General features: G+C 42.3%; 1 protein-coding gene across 50 annotated transcripts in view; it reads right to left on the bottom strand.

The window, feature by feature from the left end:
• The window catches only part of SORBS1 (sorbin and SH3 domain containing 1), a 208,431-nt gene continuing 185,225 nt past the window's right edge, over window positions 1–23,206 (bottom strand). For 22 of the 50 annotated variants that reach the window (XM_021548366.3, XM_021548389.3, XM_021548396.3 and 19 more), the window contains 13 exons: window positions 21,675–23,195; window positions 20,861–20,946; window positions 19,147–19,314; window positions 17,650–17,696; window positions 16,072–16,186; window positions 15,839–15,964; window positions 14,608–14,802; window positions 11,949–12,674; window positions 10,552–10,668; window positions 5,133–5,192; window positions 4,313–4,503; window positions 2,976–3,088; window positions 1–2,170 (listed from right to left, as the gene is read on the bottom strand). In XM_021548366.3, coding sequence (XP_021404041.1) covers window positions 2,103–2,170; window positions 2,976–3,088; window positions 4,313–4,503; window positions 5,133–5,192; window positions 10,552–10,668; window positions 11,949–12,674; window positions 14,608–14,802; window positions 15,839–15,964; window positions 16,072–16,186; window positions 17,650–17,696; window positions 19,147–19,314; window positions 20,861–20,946; window positions 21,675–23,195 — 3,533 coding nt within the window. In that variant the 3' untranslated portion in view covers window positions 1–2,102. The remainder of the gene's footprint in view (window positions 2,171–2,975; window positions 3,089–4,312; window positions 4,504–5,132; window positions 5,193–10,551; window positions 10,669–11,948; window positions 12,675–14,607; window positions 14,803–15,838; window positions 15,965–16,071; window positions 16,187–17,649; window positions 17,697–19,146; window positions 19,315–20,860; window positions 20,947–21,674; window positions 23,196–23,206) is intronic. The other 28 variants (XM_021548585.3, XM_077784600.1, XM_021548593.3 and 25 more) reach the window with 17 other exon arrangements.

The following is a 23,206-nucleotide window of genomic DNA, read 5'->3' as shown; positions in this document are numbered from 1 at the left end:
GTAATTCAATAATTCCATTTATTAATTGTCAAATAGTAATCCACTGCAATAAGAAACAAAAAATCAACACAAAAAGAAGTTGCAGTTTGTGTGGATATGTGTGATGTGTATGTGTGTTTGTGCTTAACTTAAACTGGCAAGAGCAAGAACAGAAAATTAACTTTTAAATGAGTATGTTATATACAATCAATATCAACATGTTACTTTGCTGGATAGATTTATTTGGTGTTATCCAATCTTACCAACAGGCCTAAACATTGTTGCAAATAACTGGAGGGCAAACCCAAAGCAGAACAACTAACCCATAAATAAGATGCAGGATTCAAGATACCTCCTGCAGAAAATAAACAGTGGTACTTTGTGTCATATCTGAAACCCTTTCATAACAAATATTTTGTGCTAAAACTCTTTATGTGAACATACATGGAATTCCATCACTTAAATTAAAGTGGAAAAAAATCCCAACCTTTCACAACTGCCTTTTTTCCCCTCCCTTCACTCAATGTGTTTAAATTATTTCTCTATACAAGGTAAGTACATTGTCTGTACAAAGTTAAATATACATATTTACAGTCAAACTTCTGAGACACAGAGTCTTCTCTTCCACCAACGGAGACGGAAGACAAGCCTACTTGATTTCAAACCCAGGAGCATGGCTAGTTTATCAAAACATTGCAAGTCGTGCTAACAGTTAGTTGTAGTTTACTCTTAATAAATCTGTATAAAAGCATCAGCATAAAAATAGGCATTTTATATTATTAAATACGGCTTATGACAAAATAGCAATCTACCCTTTGCTATTTGTACGGCAATTGTAGGAAGCAGAGTCTGATAGAACTGGTTTTGTTTATGCTTTTTCTTAATAACAAAAAGTCTTATCAAAAGAGTATTCATAGTGGATTTACAGGCAAACATACAGCCAAGCCATGGGGTTTGTTTTTTTTTCCCTCAAGGAAATACAAATCTATGTAACTGGTAATAACTGCTGGGAACAGCTTTCCAAATTGATTACACTTTTTTGTATGACTAAGAGGCAGCCAAAATGCATGTATTTATTTGACCTACCATCAACACTGTAACCAAAATTAAAAAAAAAAGGCACCCTCAGTGATACATTGCTCAGATTTATCAGAGCCTCTAAGATGTAATTCTTGGAAAGAAGTCCCAGCATTTCATCCTGAAGCATACACTGGAAAAGGTGTGTGATCCCTTAGGGCCAGTGACAGGGCAAGAGGAGCAAAGAAAGTGAACAGCCATAGGACTCATAAACAGGATTTACCTCATGGATGTTCTGTTTATTGGTTCTATTCTTTGTGCAGATAAATGTCAAAGCTAGGCTGATTTCTCTTTAAAAAACAGGACTCAGTTAATTTTGCACACAATACATTCACACACACACACCCTGCACAAAAGAAAAAACCCTGCAGAAGTCAGTAGTATGTTATTAAAGGGTTTGGGAATTTTGTGAATTTGCATTATGCTTTGGCTAACCTCTGGATTAAACCACCATTCCCAAACTCCTTTTCCACAGAGAGCTCTGCAATTCAATTATATCAGCTGTCCTCTGCCTCTGTTGGTCTTAAGATGCATGACATGAAGGAAAGGTTTTCTATGGAAATGGAAGGCAGAGAAAAGAATCTTCAGCAAGGCAGAAACTGGGCAGCAAGCCGGTTTCTTGAACTCCTGTGCCAATGAATGTGAGCAGCTGCAGGGTTGAGTACTGCCCCAAAGCACTACCCTATCTCAACACACAAACAAAACCTATACCATGTGCTTCCCTGAAGCCTTCTCAGAGGTGAGTACTCCGTACAAATTAAGATTATCATCAAAACTCTTACTGGGGAAGGGAGAGGAATACACAAAGGCAGCACTGTAAACTAGAATCTGTCTCTTCTTCAGCAAACAAATCACACCCTGACTCCATGGAAACAGGGCTACACATTCAACTCAAAAGTGTACCACATAACCACATCCTCCTAACACTTCTCATCTCTTGTCTATTACATTCATAAATTGTCTGTTTCTTCACTGCTTAAAAAACACCATCTGGAAAGGAATCCCACCATCCTTTCATGATGGGATGACATTGTCATGATGTCATTTTACAGGTACAGAAGCTTCACATAATTGCCTGGGAAGGTGCCAAATTGCCTTGTTCTCCTGGATGTACCTGTTGCAAAATAAAACACAAGGAAGACACAGTAAGATGAAGACATGCAAGGAAGGCTCCAGGGTTTAAAAAGGTACAGGTGGCAACCTCTTCTGCCTGGAGGCATTAATTCCTCATACTAAATAGGAGCCCTTGTCAAAGAGTCTTTTGGTACAAACCAAATCACAACTAGTTCTGCTACTAATCATCTTTAGTCATCCCCTTTAACAATTAATAAGGTGCTGGTGAAAGCTCCTGGGCCTATAGGGTAGAAGTTAAACTCCTCTCAGTGTAAATGAGCTAATCTCCCCTAAGAAGAGATGGCAAGCCTGGATTTGAAGTGCTGAGATGGAGAACACTGTCCAGACTTGCACTCCTTGAAGGTAAAGGATTTTGCTAAACATGCACTTGAGGCTGGATTTTCAGGGACTGCAGCTCCTATCCATGTGTTGTCTTCACCCCCTGATTGCCACTTTCTGTAACTACACATGGCTCCCCTCAGCTTTGGAAAAGCTATAGAAATCCAGTATTTCTTGGTTTCCTCTGTTGCTCTGTCATCTGTGTAAACAAAAAGGATCAGGATGAAGAGAGGAATGGAGATACTAAGAAGATAAAAAAGGAAGCACTAGAGACCTAGCAAGGAAAACAAAGCTCCACCACCTTGCAGCCTAATTTTAATATTCTTGGTGGGAAAAGATGGGAAATTGTGGAAAAATTGAAGTAAATTTCTTTCACCATTTTGACCCCACAAATGAAAGCAACTTCTAGACACTCTGCAAAACTGCTCTCCCAAAAAGCTCTGCTCACAGGCAAGTGTCACACTCACCCACAAACCAGCCATCATCACATTTCTCCATGACATCGACAATGTCACCGTCCCTCAGTTCCAGCTCATCATCATTCTGAGGAGTGTAGCTGTAGAGGGCTTGGTAGCTAACTCTAAAAACCAGAAAGATAGTACATGTTAGCCATTGGATTTCTTTGACATCCCCTCAGGAGATGTTCCCCTAATTCCTATTACACACTGTTGAATGCAGTCTGGACCTATGTTTGCCTTTTGAGAGGTGGAAGCAAACTGCATTGAGCTCACTGATGTCAAAAGGTCATGGTAGTAAAAAGTGTCATGCCTACACTTTTGTGTGGGATATGTGGAGAGCTTCTGCTCCCTTTCTGTAGTTGTCTGCACAAACAACCAGAGTCTTCCTAACATGTAACACCTAGACAGTGTTCAATTGCAGACACCCCATTGAGTGCAAGCCAAAACCTGGATACACTCATTCCTGGGCTAAATGAGACAGCTGTTTCCTTGCCCAGGCACATAGGCAGAGAGAGCCATAACTGACCAAATGACAGATCAAAGGACTTTAGAAAAAGTTATTGTCTACTCTACTGCACTAAGGTAGTTGGATAAATCATGGCTGAGGAGGTCTGGTGGAATTAAAAACCCAAGGCTGAATCCTGCACTAATGACTTTTGTACCACAGGCACTCTGTATTCACTAGAAAGGATCCTTATGAAGTGCAAACAATCTTTGGGCAAATGTGGGGAGGCTTGGGTCCCCTGTCTGGTATGGAGCATGAAAACAGGGCTGCATAAACCAAAGGCTCCTTTCATAAGCCAATTGCTGTGACCATCAGTCCCCAGCACACAGTGCAGGCTGCTATTCTCAAAACCATCAGTGTAAGGCCCCACCAAGCTTAGTGGCAGCTCCACTGAACTTTGAAAACTTTGAAAAACTCAGCTTTGGTCTCTAAGCTACCAATTCACCTGTAGAACTGGTCAGCAATGGTGTTGAGACTGTCACTGTACTGTGAGAAGCTAAGAACTGAGTGGAACACGTTGATCCACATCATATGATCAGGTATAGCCAGTGGATATGAACTTGTTGCCAGCTTCAAGATACAGAAACACTGCGACAGCCTCTGTAATGGAGACCACATCCAGGATCATGAAGTCATTGTTTCAGATGCTATACAGACAGAAAGGGCACAGTCTCAAACCCATTATGACAATATGTGGCTATTTTTGTGCTTTAAAGCAAAACTGACTTTTTAATATAATTCTAATTTACCTTCTGAAACACTGAGAGCTCTCATACCTCCCTATCTTCACCACCAGACATAAATATGGGCCCTGGGAGACAAGGGAACCAAAAGAACTTACATGTCTCGTGGTGTTTGACTTCGCTCAGGGCTGGCTCCTTGCTGCTGTGCTTGAGGTTGCTGAGAAATGATGAGAGATGATTTATGGTCATTAGAGGTCACCTTGTGGCGAGAGTCAAGAGGCTGAGAAATAGTACTGCAGTAATGAACAGACTTTTCTGCAATGTTTATGATTTCATTGCAAACAGCTTCCTGTGTGGTAGGCAGCATTGACATCCAAGAACACCCAAAGGACAGTCAACAGGGGGAAGGGAGGGGAAAATATAGATAAGAAGAGATGGGACATTCCAGTTGCAGCATATAAGTCCAGTAAAAAAACCAAAAACAAAAGAAGAGTTGTAGATCCAGGTAAATATCCAGGTAGTGGAGTGCAGAAGGGATCCAGATGTAAGCATGGAAAAACAGGCAAGATACAGAAGAATTTGGCATTTAGTTTGAAGATTTGTAACAAATACATTTACATATATTTTTAAAAGAAGCAGCATAAGAGGTTGCAATTAGTTATGCAGTGGCACCATTCCAAATGCTATGAAGTCAGTTCAAGAATGCAAGGTGAGGTTGGCCTGCTCCATTCATGCATTTGGCTTCATTTAACTTATACCCAGGGTCTGGCAGCACAATTAGCCCAACTTCTCATTGGCTGTAACAGTTTTTTCTAATTGTTAAATCCCCTTTCTTCTGTGGCAAACAAGCAATATATGCAAAGAGATAAATATGTATCTACTTTGCAACTAAAAATAGTGCTGGTATTTTATCTCTTACTGAGGTGTCTGGGTGAAGAGTGTCTAGGACTACACATCTGAGTTAAACAGGGGCCTTACCACATAGCTCTTTTCAGACTCTGTGAGATCTGGTCCAGCTCTCAATGAATGGTGGGAAGGCTGTGTGATCATCAAGCAAATGATAAGGAAGACATTTTAGCAGATGTTATATTGGTCAGAATTAAAAAAATGTAAATGGAGTGCAGACAACAAAAGGAAATGAACAACTCTTCCCCTCCCCACCCCAACAGCATACTTTTTGGACAGCAAGATCCTTCATTTACACTGAGACATTGAAGCTACAGTAACACAATGCTGCAAGGGAAAGCAAAACAGAAGGTAGGGCAAGGAAACAGAATGGAAGGCTATGACACTGCTACAGCCAGAAATGGTACAATACTATCATATTGCATTCCTATAGGGGAAAAAGAACACAGACAGGAACACAAACTTGGGAGCATCAAAATTGAAAAGCCAAAAGCATGCTGGAAGGCATCTGTTGCTGTTTTCAGAAAAGTCCTCAATTACTTTGACACAGAAGAGAACAGTAACTTGATTTCTTTTTTTAAAAAAAACAACAGCTCAGGTCCTAAGAAGGCACAATGCCGTGTAGCCCCAGAAAAATCACTCTACCCTGTACCAAGCAAGGATCTGAAATGTTTTATTAATTCCCACAACAAGGCAGAGCTTCAGGTCAGAGGAGGCCTTGACTGAAAAACCCAGCTACAAACACCACCACCAGTGAAGCTGCTGGACTCTGCCCCTGCCTCACTCCGCAGTCACAGCTCTACACAGGGACCCTGTGTCCCAGGACACACAAAGGGAAATCAGTGTTTGAGGCTGGAGGTTTTATGGGGAAGGGAAAGGTCACTGAAAAAGCCATAAATATCCACAGCCTGGTTTTGCACATTTTTGCATATCCAACACCCACTGAGACCTGTGAGCAAATGCAATGTCTGAGCTGGTGTATTGCAGGGCTGCTCGGTAAAGTGGATTGAGATACAGAGCATGGTCATGCTCTGTAATCATTCAATACAATTTTCAAACTAAATTTCACAGGCCTCAATTTTAAGCTTTCTGTCCTCTTTATTCACCTCATCAGTGCCCTCCAGTAAAAAGCTGGCTTTTTCATGGCACACTGAGAGAAAGCAGGAGCAGACAGTAGAGAAGTCTGTGACACCTTCAGCACAAGCATGCTGAAAGACTTTGGAGAAGTGCAGGGGGATGAGCCCATTCCTCTCAAAGCTGCACTCAACCACATCTTGGACCTCTGGAGCTGTGCCCATCACTGTATTAAAGTAAACCATCTCTTTTCTCAAGGACTGTGACCCATTCTAGGCCAACCTAGACCCACAGCAACTCCTTTGTAGTTAGCTCTACTCTCTGGTGCTGGAATCTGGGATCACTGCGATATGAAACAATGCTATATGAAACCATGTCTATTTCTAGAGAAAGAAATTTAAATGTAAGTTCAATGTACTAAGTGCAGTGGAATTTGCATTCAAAGCATTTACTGTGGAGCCTGAAATCCTCACAGGATTTCTGGAAGTCCCTCCTGCCTATCATCAGCCCTGAAAGGCAAATGAAAAAAATAACAAATTTAAAGTTAATATTGTGCAGTCCAACTGGATATAATGCATCAAATCTAATGAGACCAGAGCTAGCTCAGGTGGTTAAGTAGCTGGAAAAAACAATTTTCAGGCTGAGACAGCTGCAAGAATGTCTTTGGGTGGTTTATTTAATTCAAGAAAATGCTTCTCTGTTCCATACCAATAAATTGGCTGCTGAAATTGCTCCATGAGCTCCTAAGATCACATGGTCCATTTCCCACTGATTACTTTTGACCTCCCTGTTCAGCTTTTCCTCCTAAAAGCATTAATATCTATTAATTAAATTCGTTTTTTGAGAGCTAAAAAATTGACACTGCATCTGAATGTTCCACAGTGCAGGTTTGTATTACCAGGAGGTGCAGCATCAGAACCCGGGTCACATTCCCTTTCCTGGCAGGATTCTCATGGGGACTTCCATGAGGCAGCTGGGCAGGGGTAAAGGCCAAGCAGGAACTTCCAGTTCCTGACAAGACACATAACTAAGTGGATCTCCTCTGGCCTCTGCTCTAGAGGTCCATGCAGCTCCTACCAAAGCACTAACTCCCAGAGCCCTGGTGGTGAAACACCCCACACTCAGCAACTATGCAGTATTAGCTAAACAGGATGAAAAACAGACCAGATCAGATCCCATCATTTTGGGCTGTAAATGTACCACCCCACTAATGTAAACAAGTGACCCTGATAGCATGATTTATGTGGCTTTTTAAATTTTTTTTAAAACAACCAATCAAACCCTACATTATTCTTTCAGGGAAGGAAGAGATTAAAGGAGGAAAAAAAGTGTTATATATATATATATATATATAATGCTCTTCAAACATGGGTTTAGACAGTCCATCTACTACGTACAGTGGTGGTTCCCTTGTGCCAGAGGTGGCTGAGGAATCAGGAAGTGTTTGGCACAGCTCCAAAGTATAAAAGACTTCCCCCAAAACACTGAGCCAGCCCTGTAACTGCTGAGGGTAAGCTGAAGGCCCTAAAAGTGACCAAGTATTCACAACCTGTGAGGACATAACTTCTACCAGCTCAGCCACACTATGTGCTTTGTTAAGGCTAAGTGAATAAACTTAAGCATGTGCTGAAGTCTCTATGTCTGTTTCTACAGACTGTGTACACAAATATGCGGTACAGTTTGTCCTAAAGCACAGCTGGCCAGTGTTTCCACCTCATATGGAGTTTGGAGACCTAAAGAGTGCTACAAGTTTGCAAAATTACCAGAAAAATGTTCTACATTAAGAGCCTAGAAAAGCCCTAAGGCAGCTTTTAAATGTTATGCAGAAAGATGCTGGGACTGCTCAACAGTGCTCCCTCTGCTCCTACTGAAATTCACATCATCAGTGCAACTATCCATTGCAGCTCTTGTTTATGTGTCTTCCATCCATTTCAGGTGGGAGTTAAAGAACTACATAAGGAAAGACAAAGCTAAACAGAACAGACTAATAAACACACAATTCAGACAGACAAATTTGTGTTCCCTCAGAGGAAGGCACATATCAGCACTGATGCCCCCACACATGAATGAAGAACCAAGACCAGGGAGGCCTCCCCAGCCCACGCAAAACAAAAGGAAAAACCCTGCACACACCAAGCCTAGCTATGGTGAAAGCAAATGGAAACCTGGCTGAAGAGCTCTCACAAAGGACACTGAAAAGGCTGCAGAGTGGAGCAGCCTGACCTGAAGGCCCCCCGGACCCTGGATCAGAAGTGGAAGGCTGTGTCTACAGCAGAAAAAGGCTTTTCCCTTGGAAAGCAGGTACCAAATGCTGGCTGCAGGCTGGGCAGCTCTGCCTTGCACAGCAAGCACTCGGCAGAAACATTGCTGTGCTGAATTTGTGGAGCAACAGAAAACCACTGGAGGAGGTAAAATCTTACCTTGAACATGGTGCAAAGCAAGAAACATGCTAGGGGTAGTTGGTCTGTGCTGGAGAACACGGGGTCTGAACATCCACCTCATATGCTCCCCTCTCTACCAGCCAAAAGCAGGTGAAATTACCACTCTGCTGGAGTGGCTCTGTACAAGTGCAAGGGAGCAGACGGATCCCAGCAATATCCCTCACGTTGCTGATACAGGAATGCTTGTCTGGCCAATCCTGCCTTCCCCACCCCACAGCCACAGTCACCACACTGCTGCTCACACACTTTTTACTTAACGTAACAGGTAAGAACAGAGTCCCTACACCAGTCTTAAACCTGGGTCTTAAACCTGCAAATAACGCTGGGTCAGAATTTTGTAACTGGAGAGGTTATCCATAATGAGAAACAAAACTAAAATTCAAAATCTCAGAGTACCTCAAACACCAGGGATGGACACTAGTGGAAGGAGGAGCCAAATATAATGTCTCATTTCCATGTCTGCTAAGTGATTTTCTCATTTGATTAAAATCATTCGAGAGATACAGATTTTTGAAAACGCTCCAGGGTATTACCTGAAGTTCTGTTGAAGCCATCAGCCTCTGTATGGACCACACAGATAATGAGAAGCCATTTGCACATATAAATACCACTCCTGCTCCCTAAAGAACTGTGGACCCAGAGCTGAAAACGAGGTCAAGACTACTGCTAATGTCACTGTCAGTGTCACAGTCACAGTGACACTGACAATGACTGTATGATTGTCAAGGCATATAAAATATAAATATTGACTTGACTTTGACTACAAAGAAAGGCCACGGGGTTTTATTACAACCAGGTGGAACACCCAAAATAGAACTATGTGCTAATCATCACTGGAGAGAAACATCTTTGTCTAAATGTGGCTCTTTGCTCCTGTTCCTTGCACATATATCCAGTGCAAGCACTGGCATGACCAAGCAGATCAGAGTTCAGGAAAAAGGCCAACACAGGAAACTTATATGGATTTTTAACATGAAGCAGAATATGTATTCTATTGGACTCAGATGTTGAAAGGGAAGCAGGAGGTGGTTATTCAGTAAAAACTTGTGCAAGTTTCAAGTGGAAGAAAATGAGTAAAGGTAATAGGAAAACTTCAGGGTTTAAGCTGTCTCTCTCTCTTAATCTAATCAAGAAAGCAAGTACCATTGGCAACTACTTCCCACATTTATTTTGCATGACCAGTTTGCCATGTTCACCAATCAAACTAAAGATTGCTTCCCCAATACCCATCACTAAAAACTCAGTCCATTCTTCGTTAATTGTGTACTTTCTGTTTCAAATATTGCCATCTTGTGGAAGCTGCCTTGCAGGACTGATGAGGCACCAGCAGATGTAAGTATTGCTCATTCCCACACTCTGGGCACCCCAGACACAGTGCTGAGGCTGAACCATGCTGCACAGACCCTACTCCCCCCTCTTTAAAAACGTTTTTAGCTCTCAGCAATAGAGCATAGAACCTCTGAATCCTACCTGAGAAGACCAGAGCAGGCCCCTGGCATTGTGTATACCTTATCCAGAGCTCTGAGATGCTCAAATCCTGATCATGCTTGAATCCTGATCTCAGGTGGTTAAACAATACCTGAACCAAATTTTCTTATGTTACACCATTCCTACTAAGAAGGTCACCAATGCTGCCACATACAATGCAATCAAGCTGTAGGAGCTCAAGGTCCGAACTAAGTAAGCCCTGAGTTAATCTTTTGGAGGAACCAATAAACAGATCCTCAGCTGGTACAAACAAGCAGAAACCTAGACTTGAACTATGTAGATTTGCAGCAGCTGAAGATTTTGCCCTTACCTGCCCTTCTGCACGACCTGGAAGTAATTTTTCTTCTTCTTTTAATAAAAATTCTAACTTAGAGGAAAATTATCTCACCTGTGTAATCAACGAGTCACTAAATAAGCATATGACAAAACAATGGTATGGCATGGAAACAACTGTAAGTGATGGAAGATTAATCAGCAAAGATGATTACCTGTGGCTTATTGACTCTGCGTGTAAGTCTGGGAGGTGGCTGTGTTGTGACAGTAGAGGAAGAGAGGGTAGAGGAAGAGAGAGGAGCAGATGAAGAGAATACTTTTGAGTCTGCAGTCTTTTGAAGAAAAGAAAAATTGGTCAGCTTGGCACATACTCTCTTATCACAACCACTGCTAGTGATAAGAGCATCTACTATCCAGTAAATTTGAAGCAAACACAGCAACAGTAACTCCATGCAAGGACAAGTGCAGTTTCCAGTTGGTTTGTCTGAGCTGACCACCTCACTCTCTTTTACACATGCAGGTTAAGTCTAAAAAATGCTACTGAAATATATCTGGATGGTAAACAGTACAATCCTGACAGAACTCCCAGTAGACTTCTGGTTATGATTCAAGCAGAAATCGAATTATTTGTCATAAGTTTGCCCAGTGTGAAACATGTCATCTTGGAAACCCTAGTTTCTCTTTATTTAATATTGACTAGATGGGATATGTCATGGAGGCTATTGCAGTGCATCCAAGACAGTATTTAGAATTCTATGATTTCAAATCTTCCAACCTTACACTCAGTGGGGTACTGTAATGTAATTGGGCTGACTGTACCCCACAACGTGCCCCAAGGCAACAGAGAGTTGCAAAGTAAAGCATATATCCTATACAAAGACTGAGGGCTGAAGATATGTTGTAGAAGCTACTGGAGAAGTTCCCTCTGTGTTTCCTCTAATTGTAACAAATGGCTGCATATGACTAAAAGCTCTTTGGGGAAAGCATCAGTAGGTCTAATTCCCTTCTGTGGCTGGAGCCTTTAATTTCATTTTAGAAATGCAAAGGTAATAACTTCCCCTTAATACATAGGTAACAATCAAAACTCCCTTAGTCATGCACATCCCAGACTATGGTTCACTAAACCATAGGCTCCAGGATCAACAGGGGATTTCTTTTGTGATTCTAGGAGCCAGGCTTATGTTTAAAATGCTATTTGGTCCTTGGTTTTATGGAAAACAAACAAATTCTATAACCTATTATTCACTGCACACTTTAAAATCTCTGATTAGCAAGAAAATGTCTGTATTCTGCACAATGGGCCTGCGTGATGCTTTCATCTGATGCATCTAGTAATAGCCACTGTATGGGATAATTGCCTCTTTAGATGTGACTGACTACATCAGTCCTGTGTTATCTATCCTAAAATAATTTTCTCTTGAGCCCTCTTCCCAAACTTTTTGAACTGCTATAAGCAAATGCTACTGGTGACCCCTGAAAAAATGTCTTAAGATCATCAAAATGACATGTGGCAGCCACTGGCTCTGCTTTGCCTGCAGAGCAGCACAAACGTCAACCCACCAGTTAAACAAAAATCAGCAATTCAGAGCAGCACACACACATGCAGAAGTACCTTATTTTCCCCGCTTTGCAACTTTCCTGTATCACCTTTCCTCATGTCTCTTTTCTCTGTTTTACCTCCCTGAACAATAGCCATTAGCTCCTGACACAACTGGTTGTCCTCAGAGGAACCCACAGGTCTCCTTTCTGGGCTCGCACGCATGTCTAGTTGGGATGGTTTCAGGCAGCGCTCAACAGAGATCTTGGGGACAGCATGAGCACTCTGCTCAGGGTGGCTGCTGCCCTCTCCTGTCTTTTGGAGCCAGGCTTGGCTGGCAGTGGTGTCACGCTGCTCTGCAAGGATGCTTTCGGGGCTCTCCACTGCCCAGCGAGAGGAGTTAGAGTAAGTCACGCTGGGAGGAGGAGAATCAAACTTTTCTTCATTTTGTGGAGTGGCCTGGTAGAAACTGCGGGCAGAGGATTGAGGTCTGGATGAGGAAGAGGGCAATGGGGATTTAATGGACCTGGGAGTCGAGGAGCCAGAGAGATGAGAATGGTGGAGGCTGATTGTGGGGGAAGGGCTGGCTGCAGCAGAAGGCGAGAGATAGTCAGTGTGAGAGAGGGAAGCTTCAGGCGGAGGAGGCAATGGAGGAGTTATGGCAGGAGTGGTGCTGGGAGACACTCCCACGGTCAGAGCAATCCACTCGGATGTGACCGCCTGCACCTCTGGAGACAAAGCGCGGCGCGCAAAAGGCAAAGGCGGAGGAGTTGGAGTATGGAGCAGCTCAGAGCTGGGAGACTTGAAGGAGACAAAAGCAGGAGAGAAAAAGAAAGAAATGAACAAAAAAAAATAATAAAGGAAATACAAAACCAAGCAAAAGTAAGAGGAGAGAGAGCCAGTGTGGAGAGAAGCAGATCTGTGACCACATGCATAAGTTTTCTATGGATGCTCTGCTGTGTTGGAGACAATGCTGTCTGCAGCTACTCCAACCACAGAGTCCAGCCTGTATCTGTGCTGCTAATACCCTTCTCCAGCCTTTGCCAGTATCCGAGACACAAAACACCTTGTGGCCTCTGACTTCATACCATAAGCCCCAAGTCCCTCAGGGAGCAGTTGAAGCCACCATCATGATGGCAAATGCAGCATTGGACTGGTCTGACAACAATAGCTGGGGTCCCAGCAACTCATACTGTGGATCCAGCCAGAACTCACTGCTCCAATGAACTTTGACTTTATCCAACTCTAGCATGAGCATTGCCTGCTTCTCAGGAAGCATGCATTGCAGAAGCTGCACAGGAGAAAGGGACCAAAAAAGCCAGCTGTGGCTATTTGCTCTTCAGGTGATTAAAATAGGTCCTGTGTTTAAAGGGCAGAACACACTACCAAGTCCTGCCTGTGGCTTTTACCACCAGCAGCACTGGTGAGGACAGCTACATTAGTACTTGTCAGACTGTTTCTCAGTCCTCAGCCAAATTAGACAAAAAACTAGGGGGAGTACTGACTTTATAGGGGAGGAATCAAAGGAATAGGAAAGAAAACTTAAAAAAGGCAGATATGATCCCTTCCATCAAAGGGAGAAGCTTGCAGGGAACTTGTGGAAGATAAGGAACAGCTATGGAAAGGCTGCCAGGCTCACAGAAAAGCTCAGCTGAAGTCTACTTTGACTGAGAATCCCAAACTAGCAACAAGTTTTTCCTCTATACACAGTGGCTAAGACTGAAAACACTCCTTTTAGGAAAGATCCAGACAGACAACAGGCATGAGTCATGGCATCTTTTTTTCCTATCCTTTCCATAGCATATATCCCTTCCTCATAATCCCAGTTCTCCACTTATCTTTCTTGCAGTCTTGACCTTGTTTTGGTCCTATGGGTGAGGGGGAGATGCACCAGAAGCTCATGGCCATGACCCAGACATGTATGCTGACCTTCCCCTCGCATGAGTATTTGCAAGATGGGAGCAAAACATTGGGGGATTTAGAGACTATCTCCCTGATTAATTTGCCATAACCAAACATTCTGGGATCCCCATATAATTACCTGCTGCCAGTTTTATTTCTGCTTTGAACTGCAGTATCGTTTGTAGTGAATCTAATATTCATGGAAGATCCCAGACTGACCTGCTCTCAAAACCTGAGTTCATGTAGCAGCAATTTCAAATTATACAGACTGTTCTCCTGACCCTGTCTCTAAAAACCCTGGTCATGAGTTAGATCATACAGGGGCAGGTATACAGCTTAATTCAAGCTGATTGGGACTAATATAATGACTCTTTCAGACTATAGCACTTCTTAAAACTTTACAGACTAAGACACTTCTTTCTAATAGTCATAATATAAAATTCCCCTCATCACAGTAAAGGTGCATGAACTGTAAACACATACCCAGAAGAAGTGGATCACTCTGGATCACTAATTCAGTCCATCTCTGGCAGTGAAATTTAAATCACATGGCTGTGAACTGCAGCCTTTTCAACCTGGCCCGATTCAAGCTACATATCAGAGATAAAAAGCTGAGTCTCTAAATCCCCAAATGATCCGTTCATTGACCTTTCTGGTAAATGAAACATCACCTCTTCCTGCAGTTGAAGCTTACTGCAGGGAGCGCATGGCTTTATGGCACAACATTCTAGTCTTAAATAAAGCTTTCTTTCAGCTATTGCTTCTTGCACAAGAATGGTAATATCCCACTGTTTTGCAAGGTGTTGAGCCTGGCTGCATCTAGTCCTAGTACCTGTGGTGAAGCTGTCATGCTGCGGCTGGGGGAGAGGGACACGGGTGGGTCAGGATAGTCAATGGCATTTTTGACCACTGGCCGCTTGAGCACCTCCACGTAAGTGACGGGGAAGATGCCTTGGCGACTGGTGCCAGAGATTCTTCCTTCATACCAGTTCTCATCCACTCGTCGAATCAACGTGATCCTTTCGCCCTGTGGGAAGGAATAGCAATGCAGTTGTGATTTTAACATGTTTCATCATTCCAAAGCAGGTTACATTTTAAATCCTGGTGCAGATGACCTAAAATAATTGGTGGTTCTCAATTTACAATTTCCTAATTGGAATTATTCATATTTCAAATTATCCTAATCCTCAACTGTGGATTAAGAGTTAAGAGAAAGAAAAAATTGCAGATCTTCTATACTGACTTGGTCTGTCTGCAGACTCAGTTATGCTCACATTTTCAAGGCCCTACTTGCTAAAGCCAGTTAAAAATGGAACCCAGCTGTTTCAGGCTGACCATGAGACTCTCAGGCATATGAGGTGCATAGAAAGTATGCACAGGTCTGCAGTTTATCCTAGGTCTCTCCAAGTTTTGCTGACAAAGTAACTTCCAGATCCTTAACATACACTGCAAGCCTCACCTTCATATATAATTAAAAGAGAAGACAGAGAAGATCTAATCTGAGCATTAAAACATAAAGCTGGTCAAGATGGAGAAATTCTGCTACTTAATCTAAATATGGCTGATTTTCTTCTGAACAGGCATTACACAACCCCTTCCCACACCTTCACTCTGCAGTCTAGCCAGTCACTTCAATACTGCAGAACCTGGCTTGCTCAGTGATTTGGCTTGTTGTATGGGGAAGGTGAATCCAGCTTCCTTCTTTTCTACATCACCATTATCACGTCACTGTGTGGGCCTCTGCTGAATCTAACCAACCTGGAAAGACCTGTCACCAAGTATCTAATTTGCCTTGCAGAGCCAGGTTTCCAGCACTTGTGTCCAAAGTATCTTCTCAGTTGGACCTAAGGAAACAATTGTCACTTCTTGATTTAGCCTACCTGCAACAAAAACTGCAATGCACTACATAATGACTGTGGATTAAAACCATGAGCGGTGAGGAGGAATCCTTCCTGAATACAGTGTTTATTTTATTGGAGCTTTCATTTGGAAATTGCAAGTTACTAGGCTAAAAAAGCATCATCATGTCTGGATTCAATTAATCAACACAACAGAAGTCCTACCTTCCTGAAGGACATTTCCACTTGGGTATCCCCATTGAAGTTGAACTTAGCAATAGCATCTCCATATTCCAATACTTGCAATGGTAATGGCTTTTTGGGTTGAGCCTTCTCAGCTGGTGGAAGGAACTAGAATGAATGAACAGAATCAGCCAAGTCTCATACACGAAGCCCATAAAGTGGTCTCAGGCAGAAAGGGAGTGGACAAAGAGAACACCTGCAAAAAAAGCAACTACCTCTATGTATGATCGTGGGAAGATGCCAACTCTGCCATGGTGTTCACCTTCAAGCCAGTTCTGGTCAATCTGCTTGTAAATGTAAACAATATCTCCTTTTTGCAGAGGAAGTTCCCTGTTAAGAACACAAGCACTCCATCAGAACTTCACTAGAGAAGAACAGATGTGTTTTTCTGTCCAGCAATCCCTAGGAACCAAGGTGTGCATCAGCATGTTGATACACATCATTCTCTACCCAAAGCACAAGCTAAATGTTGAGGATTACTCTGTTCATATCATGATGTGCAAGACCTTGCTTGTTCTTTGGGCATTCTGTAAAAAAGTTGGCCTGTGAGGGCCCTAATAACCACATGCTCTCCCAGAGGCAATGGGGTCAAGCTCAATATGACACTGGCTACTTTCCATGTTGGATATGATGAGCAGCCCTCAATTCATGTTTTGAAACAGTCATGTCACAGGCACCTTCCAAAGAGACATATGATTTTGATCTGAGCTAGTTTGCTGATTAGATTAACATACTTACATGGCAAAGTTGATCCTGCAATGATTGCACTGATGGTCAGCCTGCAGTTGTGCAATCAATGACCTCAACTGGGCTAAAAATTGGAATTTCAATCCACAGGCTTCAGTGCTAAAATTATGACTCTCTGCAGCTTGAAGAACTGTGGCTAGCTTGTAGTAGGCTCATAAACTTACTACTTGGGTACCCAGAGGAAAATAAGCAACACAGCCTTTTCTAAGATGATTTTTACAAACTCTGCTTTGCTTTTGTCTGGCATCCTGATATTTTCTACTCAAGGGACACAACAGCTACACCTAATCTGCCTCAGTTTTATTATAGGTGCTGGGGAGATGCTATTTAAATTATTACAAATCATCACCTATAAGAATAAATAAAAAATATTCTCAGGACATTAGCTTATTCATGCAGGTCCTTCATTGAATTTTGTTCTTTCTTCCCTCTCTAGCAATGTTAAATTGAGACCTTCTCCAGGCTCATATTGTGACAGAGGCTTTCCAGGCCTTCTCTTCACAGCAGTTTCCCTACAAAGAACAAGTAGTGTCATGGGATTCACCCAAAGGATCACAATAGGACTTGGAAGTACCACAATGACATCTGAAACATCTGTTGATGTATCCATAGATGCCAGGAGAGCAGTGACCACCCTGCACACTTGTTTGTCCTGAATCAGGAAAATGCCGAGCCAGGGGCCCACATGCTTAGAGTGTGGCATCTATTTAACTTCTGCTCATGGGCTACCCTTTGCACAGTAAAAAGGATGATCTCCTGTGGCTCTACTCACCCGCAGGGCAGAGCACTCACTTCTTGCAGTAGAGAATGCAGGTTTGTCCTAAAAATCATGTGGAATAGAAATTCCCTGAGAAAGAAGGTCCTTTAGATGCTATGAACTGCAAGGTTCGTATTACTTTTCGTTGCCTTACTATGGACAACTTTGCTTTGGGTACTGAAGACACCCTAAAACATGAGTCCAATTACATGACACTTCAAAAATACTACATTCTAGGAGAAAAAGCAGAGAAAGAACACTACAGGTAGGAGCAACAAGTTGTACTCACTTTAGTGTCTGTGCTTTAAAGTCAAACTTTGCTCTAGCAGGCCTCATCTGGAGATAAAAAAAAAAAATAAACCAAACATTAAAATAATAATTAGGTTTTCAACCCTCTTCTGAGGAAAATCACCCAAACTCTTCTACAGCTAAGATTAGCATGGGGAGGAAATTGAATGCAGGTATTCTGCTACAAGCTTGCGTGCAACTGGTATTACAGTCCAAATACACTGGAGGGGCATCTCCCACCAGGACACAAAGTGCCAACTTCTAGCATAGCAATAATTAGGAGCTCTACAGGAAATGGATTTAACAGCAATCAACTTTTAATATGACAAACGCTGATGAATGAAAGCTGATCCAGTAACTACAGTTACTGGAGCTCCAGGACCAAATTTCTCTTGACATTTGAATGGAAAAGCAAAACTTACTAGCTGGGGAAAATAGTAGAATATTATTTGATGTGTCCCTTATTGATTATTATCTGGCCCTGCTGAATACTGAAATGTGACCCATGAACTTTGTATCAATTGGTAGGAAAGAGACAAAGGTGAAAAGGAAATACGAATAAATCAGGCACACATTTAAAAAAAGTCTTCAGTGGCTAAAGAACCAAAATGTATGTTGACAGCAGGACTGGGCTCTAAAAGGTTTACTTGGCTGATCTTCTAATGGCCACAAAATATTCAGAAAACTTTACAGTAATTTTGGTAACAGAGCATAAACCACAAAGCAGTCACATTGATGGGGTTCCAGAGCATTTGAAACTAAAGAGCAGACAGGTGTACTCCATCCACATGGTGAGCACCCCACCCACCACCACAGTGTAGCACCACTGGGGAAACAGAGCTGCTGTCAAGAGCCCAGCAGCAATGCATGTGAGGCAGGAAAGGCATTTGGCCATAACACCTGGACACAACATCCAGCCTTCCAGAAAAGTGCCTTGGGCTCATGGAAAAAATATGTACCTCCTCCTTTGTCTCTTTCAGAAAGTCCAACCAGGTTGAACACAGCAAAACATGCTGAGACTTTTTTCCTGAATGTTTCTAAAATATGCTAAGCATGTTTCAAGAGAAGAAACAACATATTTCTAAAAAAACACAACTACGTGACAACCGCATGGCCAGGATCAACAAGACATGAAGTTTCTAAGCATAAGGCACAGACAAGAGGAAAATGTAGCAATATGATGCAAAAGATGTAGAATGCCTTGGATTGACTAAGTAGCTGATATTTAAAGGCATGCATCACAGGTGTGCACCAGCAATTCTCAGCAGGCATGCTTTAATATATGCAGCTTGGTATAGAGATATCAATTAATTTACCAGGCATAAAAGTCAAAGCAGATCTAAATTAAGCCAGCATGGGAAAGGGGAAGGTGGAAAAAAAAAAAAGAAAAACCAACAAACGACATTCTCTGAAGAGCTAATGTCGGCCTAAAGCACAATATTGTGAGAGGCAATTATTGCTTTGGGTCAAGCAGCAGACTGAGGTAACTAAAACAGACCTCTGACCCAGATTTCCTCTTTGCTGTATCGTCTACATTTAGGAGGTCCCCAAATCGTTCATTAGTGATAAACTGATGGTGCGTTGGAATAACCCCTGTGTGCCTTCTAGCGGCAATATCAGCTTCTTCTTGCTCACGTTTAAGTCGTCTCTGGTCCTCTAAAAGTTTCTGCCATAAAATTGCATAAAATGGGCAGTAAATAATCTAGTTAAAGGCATTCAAAAGCTGCCATAAATTTGACTTAAGATTCCTGAGTTCCTGCAAGTAGCTGGGCTTTGCAGTTTAGTATCAAATAATTGTTTCTACTAACTAAACAATACCCTTTCATTTTACAAACACAGAAGGTACATCTTCATTATGGCATAACTGAAACCTAGCTCATACAGAGGACCTGATCCAAAGCTGATGGAAGTCAATGAGGATTTTTTTTCTTAGTTTTGGGCAGGTCTTAGGAGCTTCTAAGAAGATTGATGATAATGCAGAGACCTGATCTAAACCCCATTCCACCAAAAAGAAGTATCTCTCACTGACTTCCAAGAGACCTGAATCAGCCCCATTGAGTTCCAAGGCATCATATTCTCATAAGCCTTACAAGGAGCTTGGGAGAGTGCCTAACCACATTCAGGTTCTCCCATACTTCTTTTGGGCTCTTGTAACACACTTTGTAAAATAAACAGACACCTAAAAATCATTTTGGATTTATAAAGTCTGGCACATTGAATGAAAACAGGCATTCTTGTGCATCTGCAGAGAAAGATTCTTCCACCTTCTAGGGCTGACTGTAAGCTGAAGAGTTCAGCTGTGTGCTAACTCATTTGAAACCAGAAGGTCTTACCAAATTCAGGTTTTTGATCTTACATAAGTTTTCATGCTGGATTTTGGAAGTGGGGGAATTACTAACTTTCAAAGGAGAAGAGAGCAAAAAACATTTTTCACACAGGAATTAAGAACAGATTTTACCATATTTCAAAGCATGTTTCAAAACATTATCTGAACTCAGAAAGTTAACACTAAAAGCAAAACTTCCCCCCCACCAGCAAGGGAAATTAGTTCCATCTTCCAGGAAAGCAAGCACTTTATAACTTCTTTAACTCAGCTTGAATACACTCAGTGCTGAAAAGTCTATGTGGCTTTCCTATTATTTCAGCTTGTCCCACTTTTATCCAGCCATTTCAAAAAGGACTGCTACATTCTGTTGACAACAACTTCAGACACCATAAAGAATTCTAGTTTGCACTGGGGGAAAACTTACCATGTTCTGATAGCTTAAAACATCTTACACTCACTGTTCAAAACTTGAGTACCCCCACAGGAATAATAGTGTTATCACCAGTTTGATTAATACTGACTCAAGTGGCTTGCATGAAGAACAATTACAGATTACCAATCTTTTTCTGCAAGTACCAGGGTGTTGTACCACTTCTCACATACATTTCCAACCTTTTTATATACTTAAAGCCTCTGTATGTAATTTTGTGCAATTGATAAGAGCTATAAGGTTTATTTGAAACAAGCTGAACTGGACTATACACATTACACAGCAAATCAGTGGCAGACAGCATTGAAAGTAAAACATACTAGTTACTGCTTGTTACTCTAACTTCCAGGACACACAGCCATGGACATACAAGCTGTCCTTATGTAAGGCTGAATGCTGTATTTCTTGTATGTGGAGCTGCTACTACTGTTATAAGGCCATAAAGGAGGGCGTTACCTCTTTATCATCATGTCGCCTGCGGAGAATTTCCTCTGGAGTTTCCATGTAGTCAAGTGGTGCAAAATGCCTTGGTGATTCTGAATCTACCTCAAAACAACATAAGGAAGTTAAAATACACATGGATTTATCTAGCATAACCAGAAAGGAAAAAAATAGATATTTTTTTAACAATTTGTTTTCATTATGACAGTAAGGATTCTCAATTGCCATTGACCAAATTGCCAATCAGATGTTGAATATTTATCCATTTTCATTTTTTTCCCTTTTGGGCTCTACATGTGAACAAAGATCCAAGAACAGGGAGAAAATAATGATACAGGAAAGAGTAAAGACATAGAAGGACTTTGTGAAGAAAAGATTCACTGTCATCAAAGTATGATTTGACATTTTACTGTTGAGAAAAGTTTAATACACACAGGCAAGCAAACACAACTAGACCTTGAGAAACTACTCCTTAAAGCAAATCATCTGGGTTTGGTTTATAATTCCCATGTATGTAAATGATACAGGACTAGAAATATCTCATGTTGAGATTCTTGCATCCCCAGAGCTGCTTGAGAGATAAATTGAACCTAATGTGATTAGAAATGCAGTGGAAATTGTTTCTCAGAAGGGCAGCTGTTAACAAGCCCTGAACAAAACTGCTCAGCAAGACACGCAAAGGGACATTAGACACACTAGGGAAAAAAAACCAGAGAGTCAGGGAATGTAAATGTGGGACATAAAAATGGAAGGGTTATGGAAGAAAAGAGGAGGAGAATGGAAGAAAGAAGACAGATAAAGGGACACTGGTAAAGAACACAAAAACCACCTCCTAGGTACGTCCCAAGTTCACTTTGCGGGTTGTTGTTTGTGTCCAGGCTGTGGTAGAGGGCATATGAAACAGGGTTCCCATTGTTTAAGGAGTCAGGAATGTCAGCCCGGCCCATGAAGCTATCTCGGCTAGATCCCATGGTGGGGAAGTAGCTAAGCCTCTCCACAATGTCAAAGGAGGACAGGCGCCTGGGAGCAAGAGGCCCACTTCTGGAGCAAGGTTGGTGCTGGGAGTGGTGACTCTTGTTTCCTACACTCCCCTGCAGCTGTATGGGGTCGTCTGGGTTCTCAGGGCTGGGCACTGCCAGGCTTGCCAGGCAGTCTGGGGGCGGAGTTCTGCAGGATTTGTGTTGGAAGGGCTTTTTCAATCGGAATGGGAGTGGGCTCATTAGGTAGACATTTCTGGGGAGCATATGCCTGTCCCCATAGACATCCCCTTTGGAATCAGAGTTCCTGGAGGACTGCTGCTGTTCATGTCTTCGGATGGTAGTGAACCTGGTGTAGGAAGCTGGGCATGCGCCTTTGCATCTATTGATTTTATGCTTCTGAGGCCCATTCAAGTTGCTGCTGCTGCTGCCACTGTCATTGGAGGCATTTGAGAGAAGATCTATCTCATCAGTGCAAGCTGAGACTGTGTCCATAGGGATGACATCACTGACATCTGAAGCCGTGTCTTCCACATTGCTGCAGGAGCGGGAGGATTTATCTGCAAAGCTGGCAACATCCTTCTCTTCTAGGTGTGCTTTTGACAAATCCAGAAGAATCTCTGCAGAGTATGCAGCACTCAGACAAGTTTTAGACTGAAGAGAAGTGGTGGGTTTGTTTTGCCCAATGGAAAAGTCAAGTGAGGGCATTGATCGGGATCTCTGGATCAGCTGCTCAAAGGCACTGATACGGGAGGAAACGGTGTCTTTGGGGATCTGCTCTGAATCTTCTCGACTAAGGCTCTGCTCCACCCTGTCCTTTGCTTCATTCTCAAACTGAGATGCAATATCCTTCACGCTGCAGGAGGAGACTGTGTCCAAATGGATCCTGGACCTGTTGATCTGGTGCATGTCTTTATAGAGTGCTGTAAACTCCACCCCAGTCTTTCTGGAGGCAGCAAACAGGTAGCCTTTCCTAGAGTTGGTACCATACTCCTGCAGGCTCATGGTACTGCCAGATTTAATGGCATACTCTTGCTTGGACTTCATCAAGATGTTTTCTATGCTTTCCCCTATATCTACCATGAAAGCCTTTTTATTATCAAACAAGGCGGTGGAGCTACGAAGGTTTTCGCAGCTCTGAGCTTTCTCATGAGACAGCAAGATACCCGTCTTGTCCTGTACAAGAACAGCTGGAGCTGCTAATTTGGGTTTGAATTTAGAAGGAAGGATTTCAGTAATGCAGGCTTTGGCAGCTGATAAAGGCTTCTTATGTTTACATGCGTGACCTAACATACCGGTATGACTAGCATTAAAGGTTCGGCTATTAACTGAAGAGGGTGCAGTCATATGAGCATTCCCACCTTTACGATCCACTGGTAAGCAT

This window comes from Lonchura striata, chromosome 7 (assembly GCF_046129695.1).
Source record: "Lonchura striata isolate bLonStr1 chromosome 7, bLonStr1.mat, whole genome shotgun sequence".
NCBI lineage: Eukaryota > Metazoa > Chordata > Aves > Passeriformes > Estrildidae > Lonchura > Lonchura striata.
Note: the sequence above shows the minus strand (reverse complement) of the source record. Positions and strands in the feature narration are given on the sequence as shown.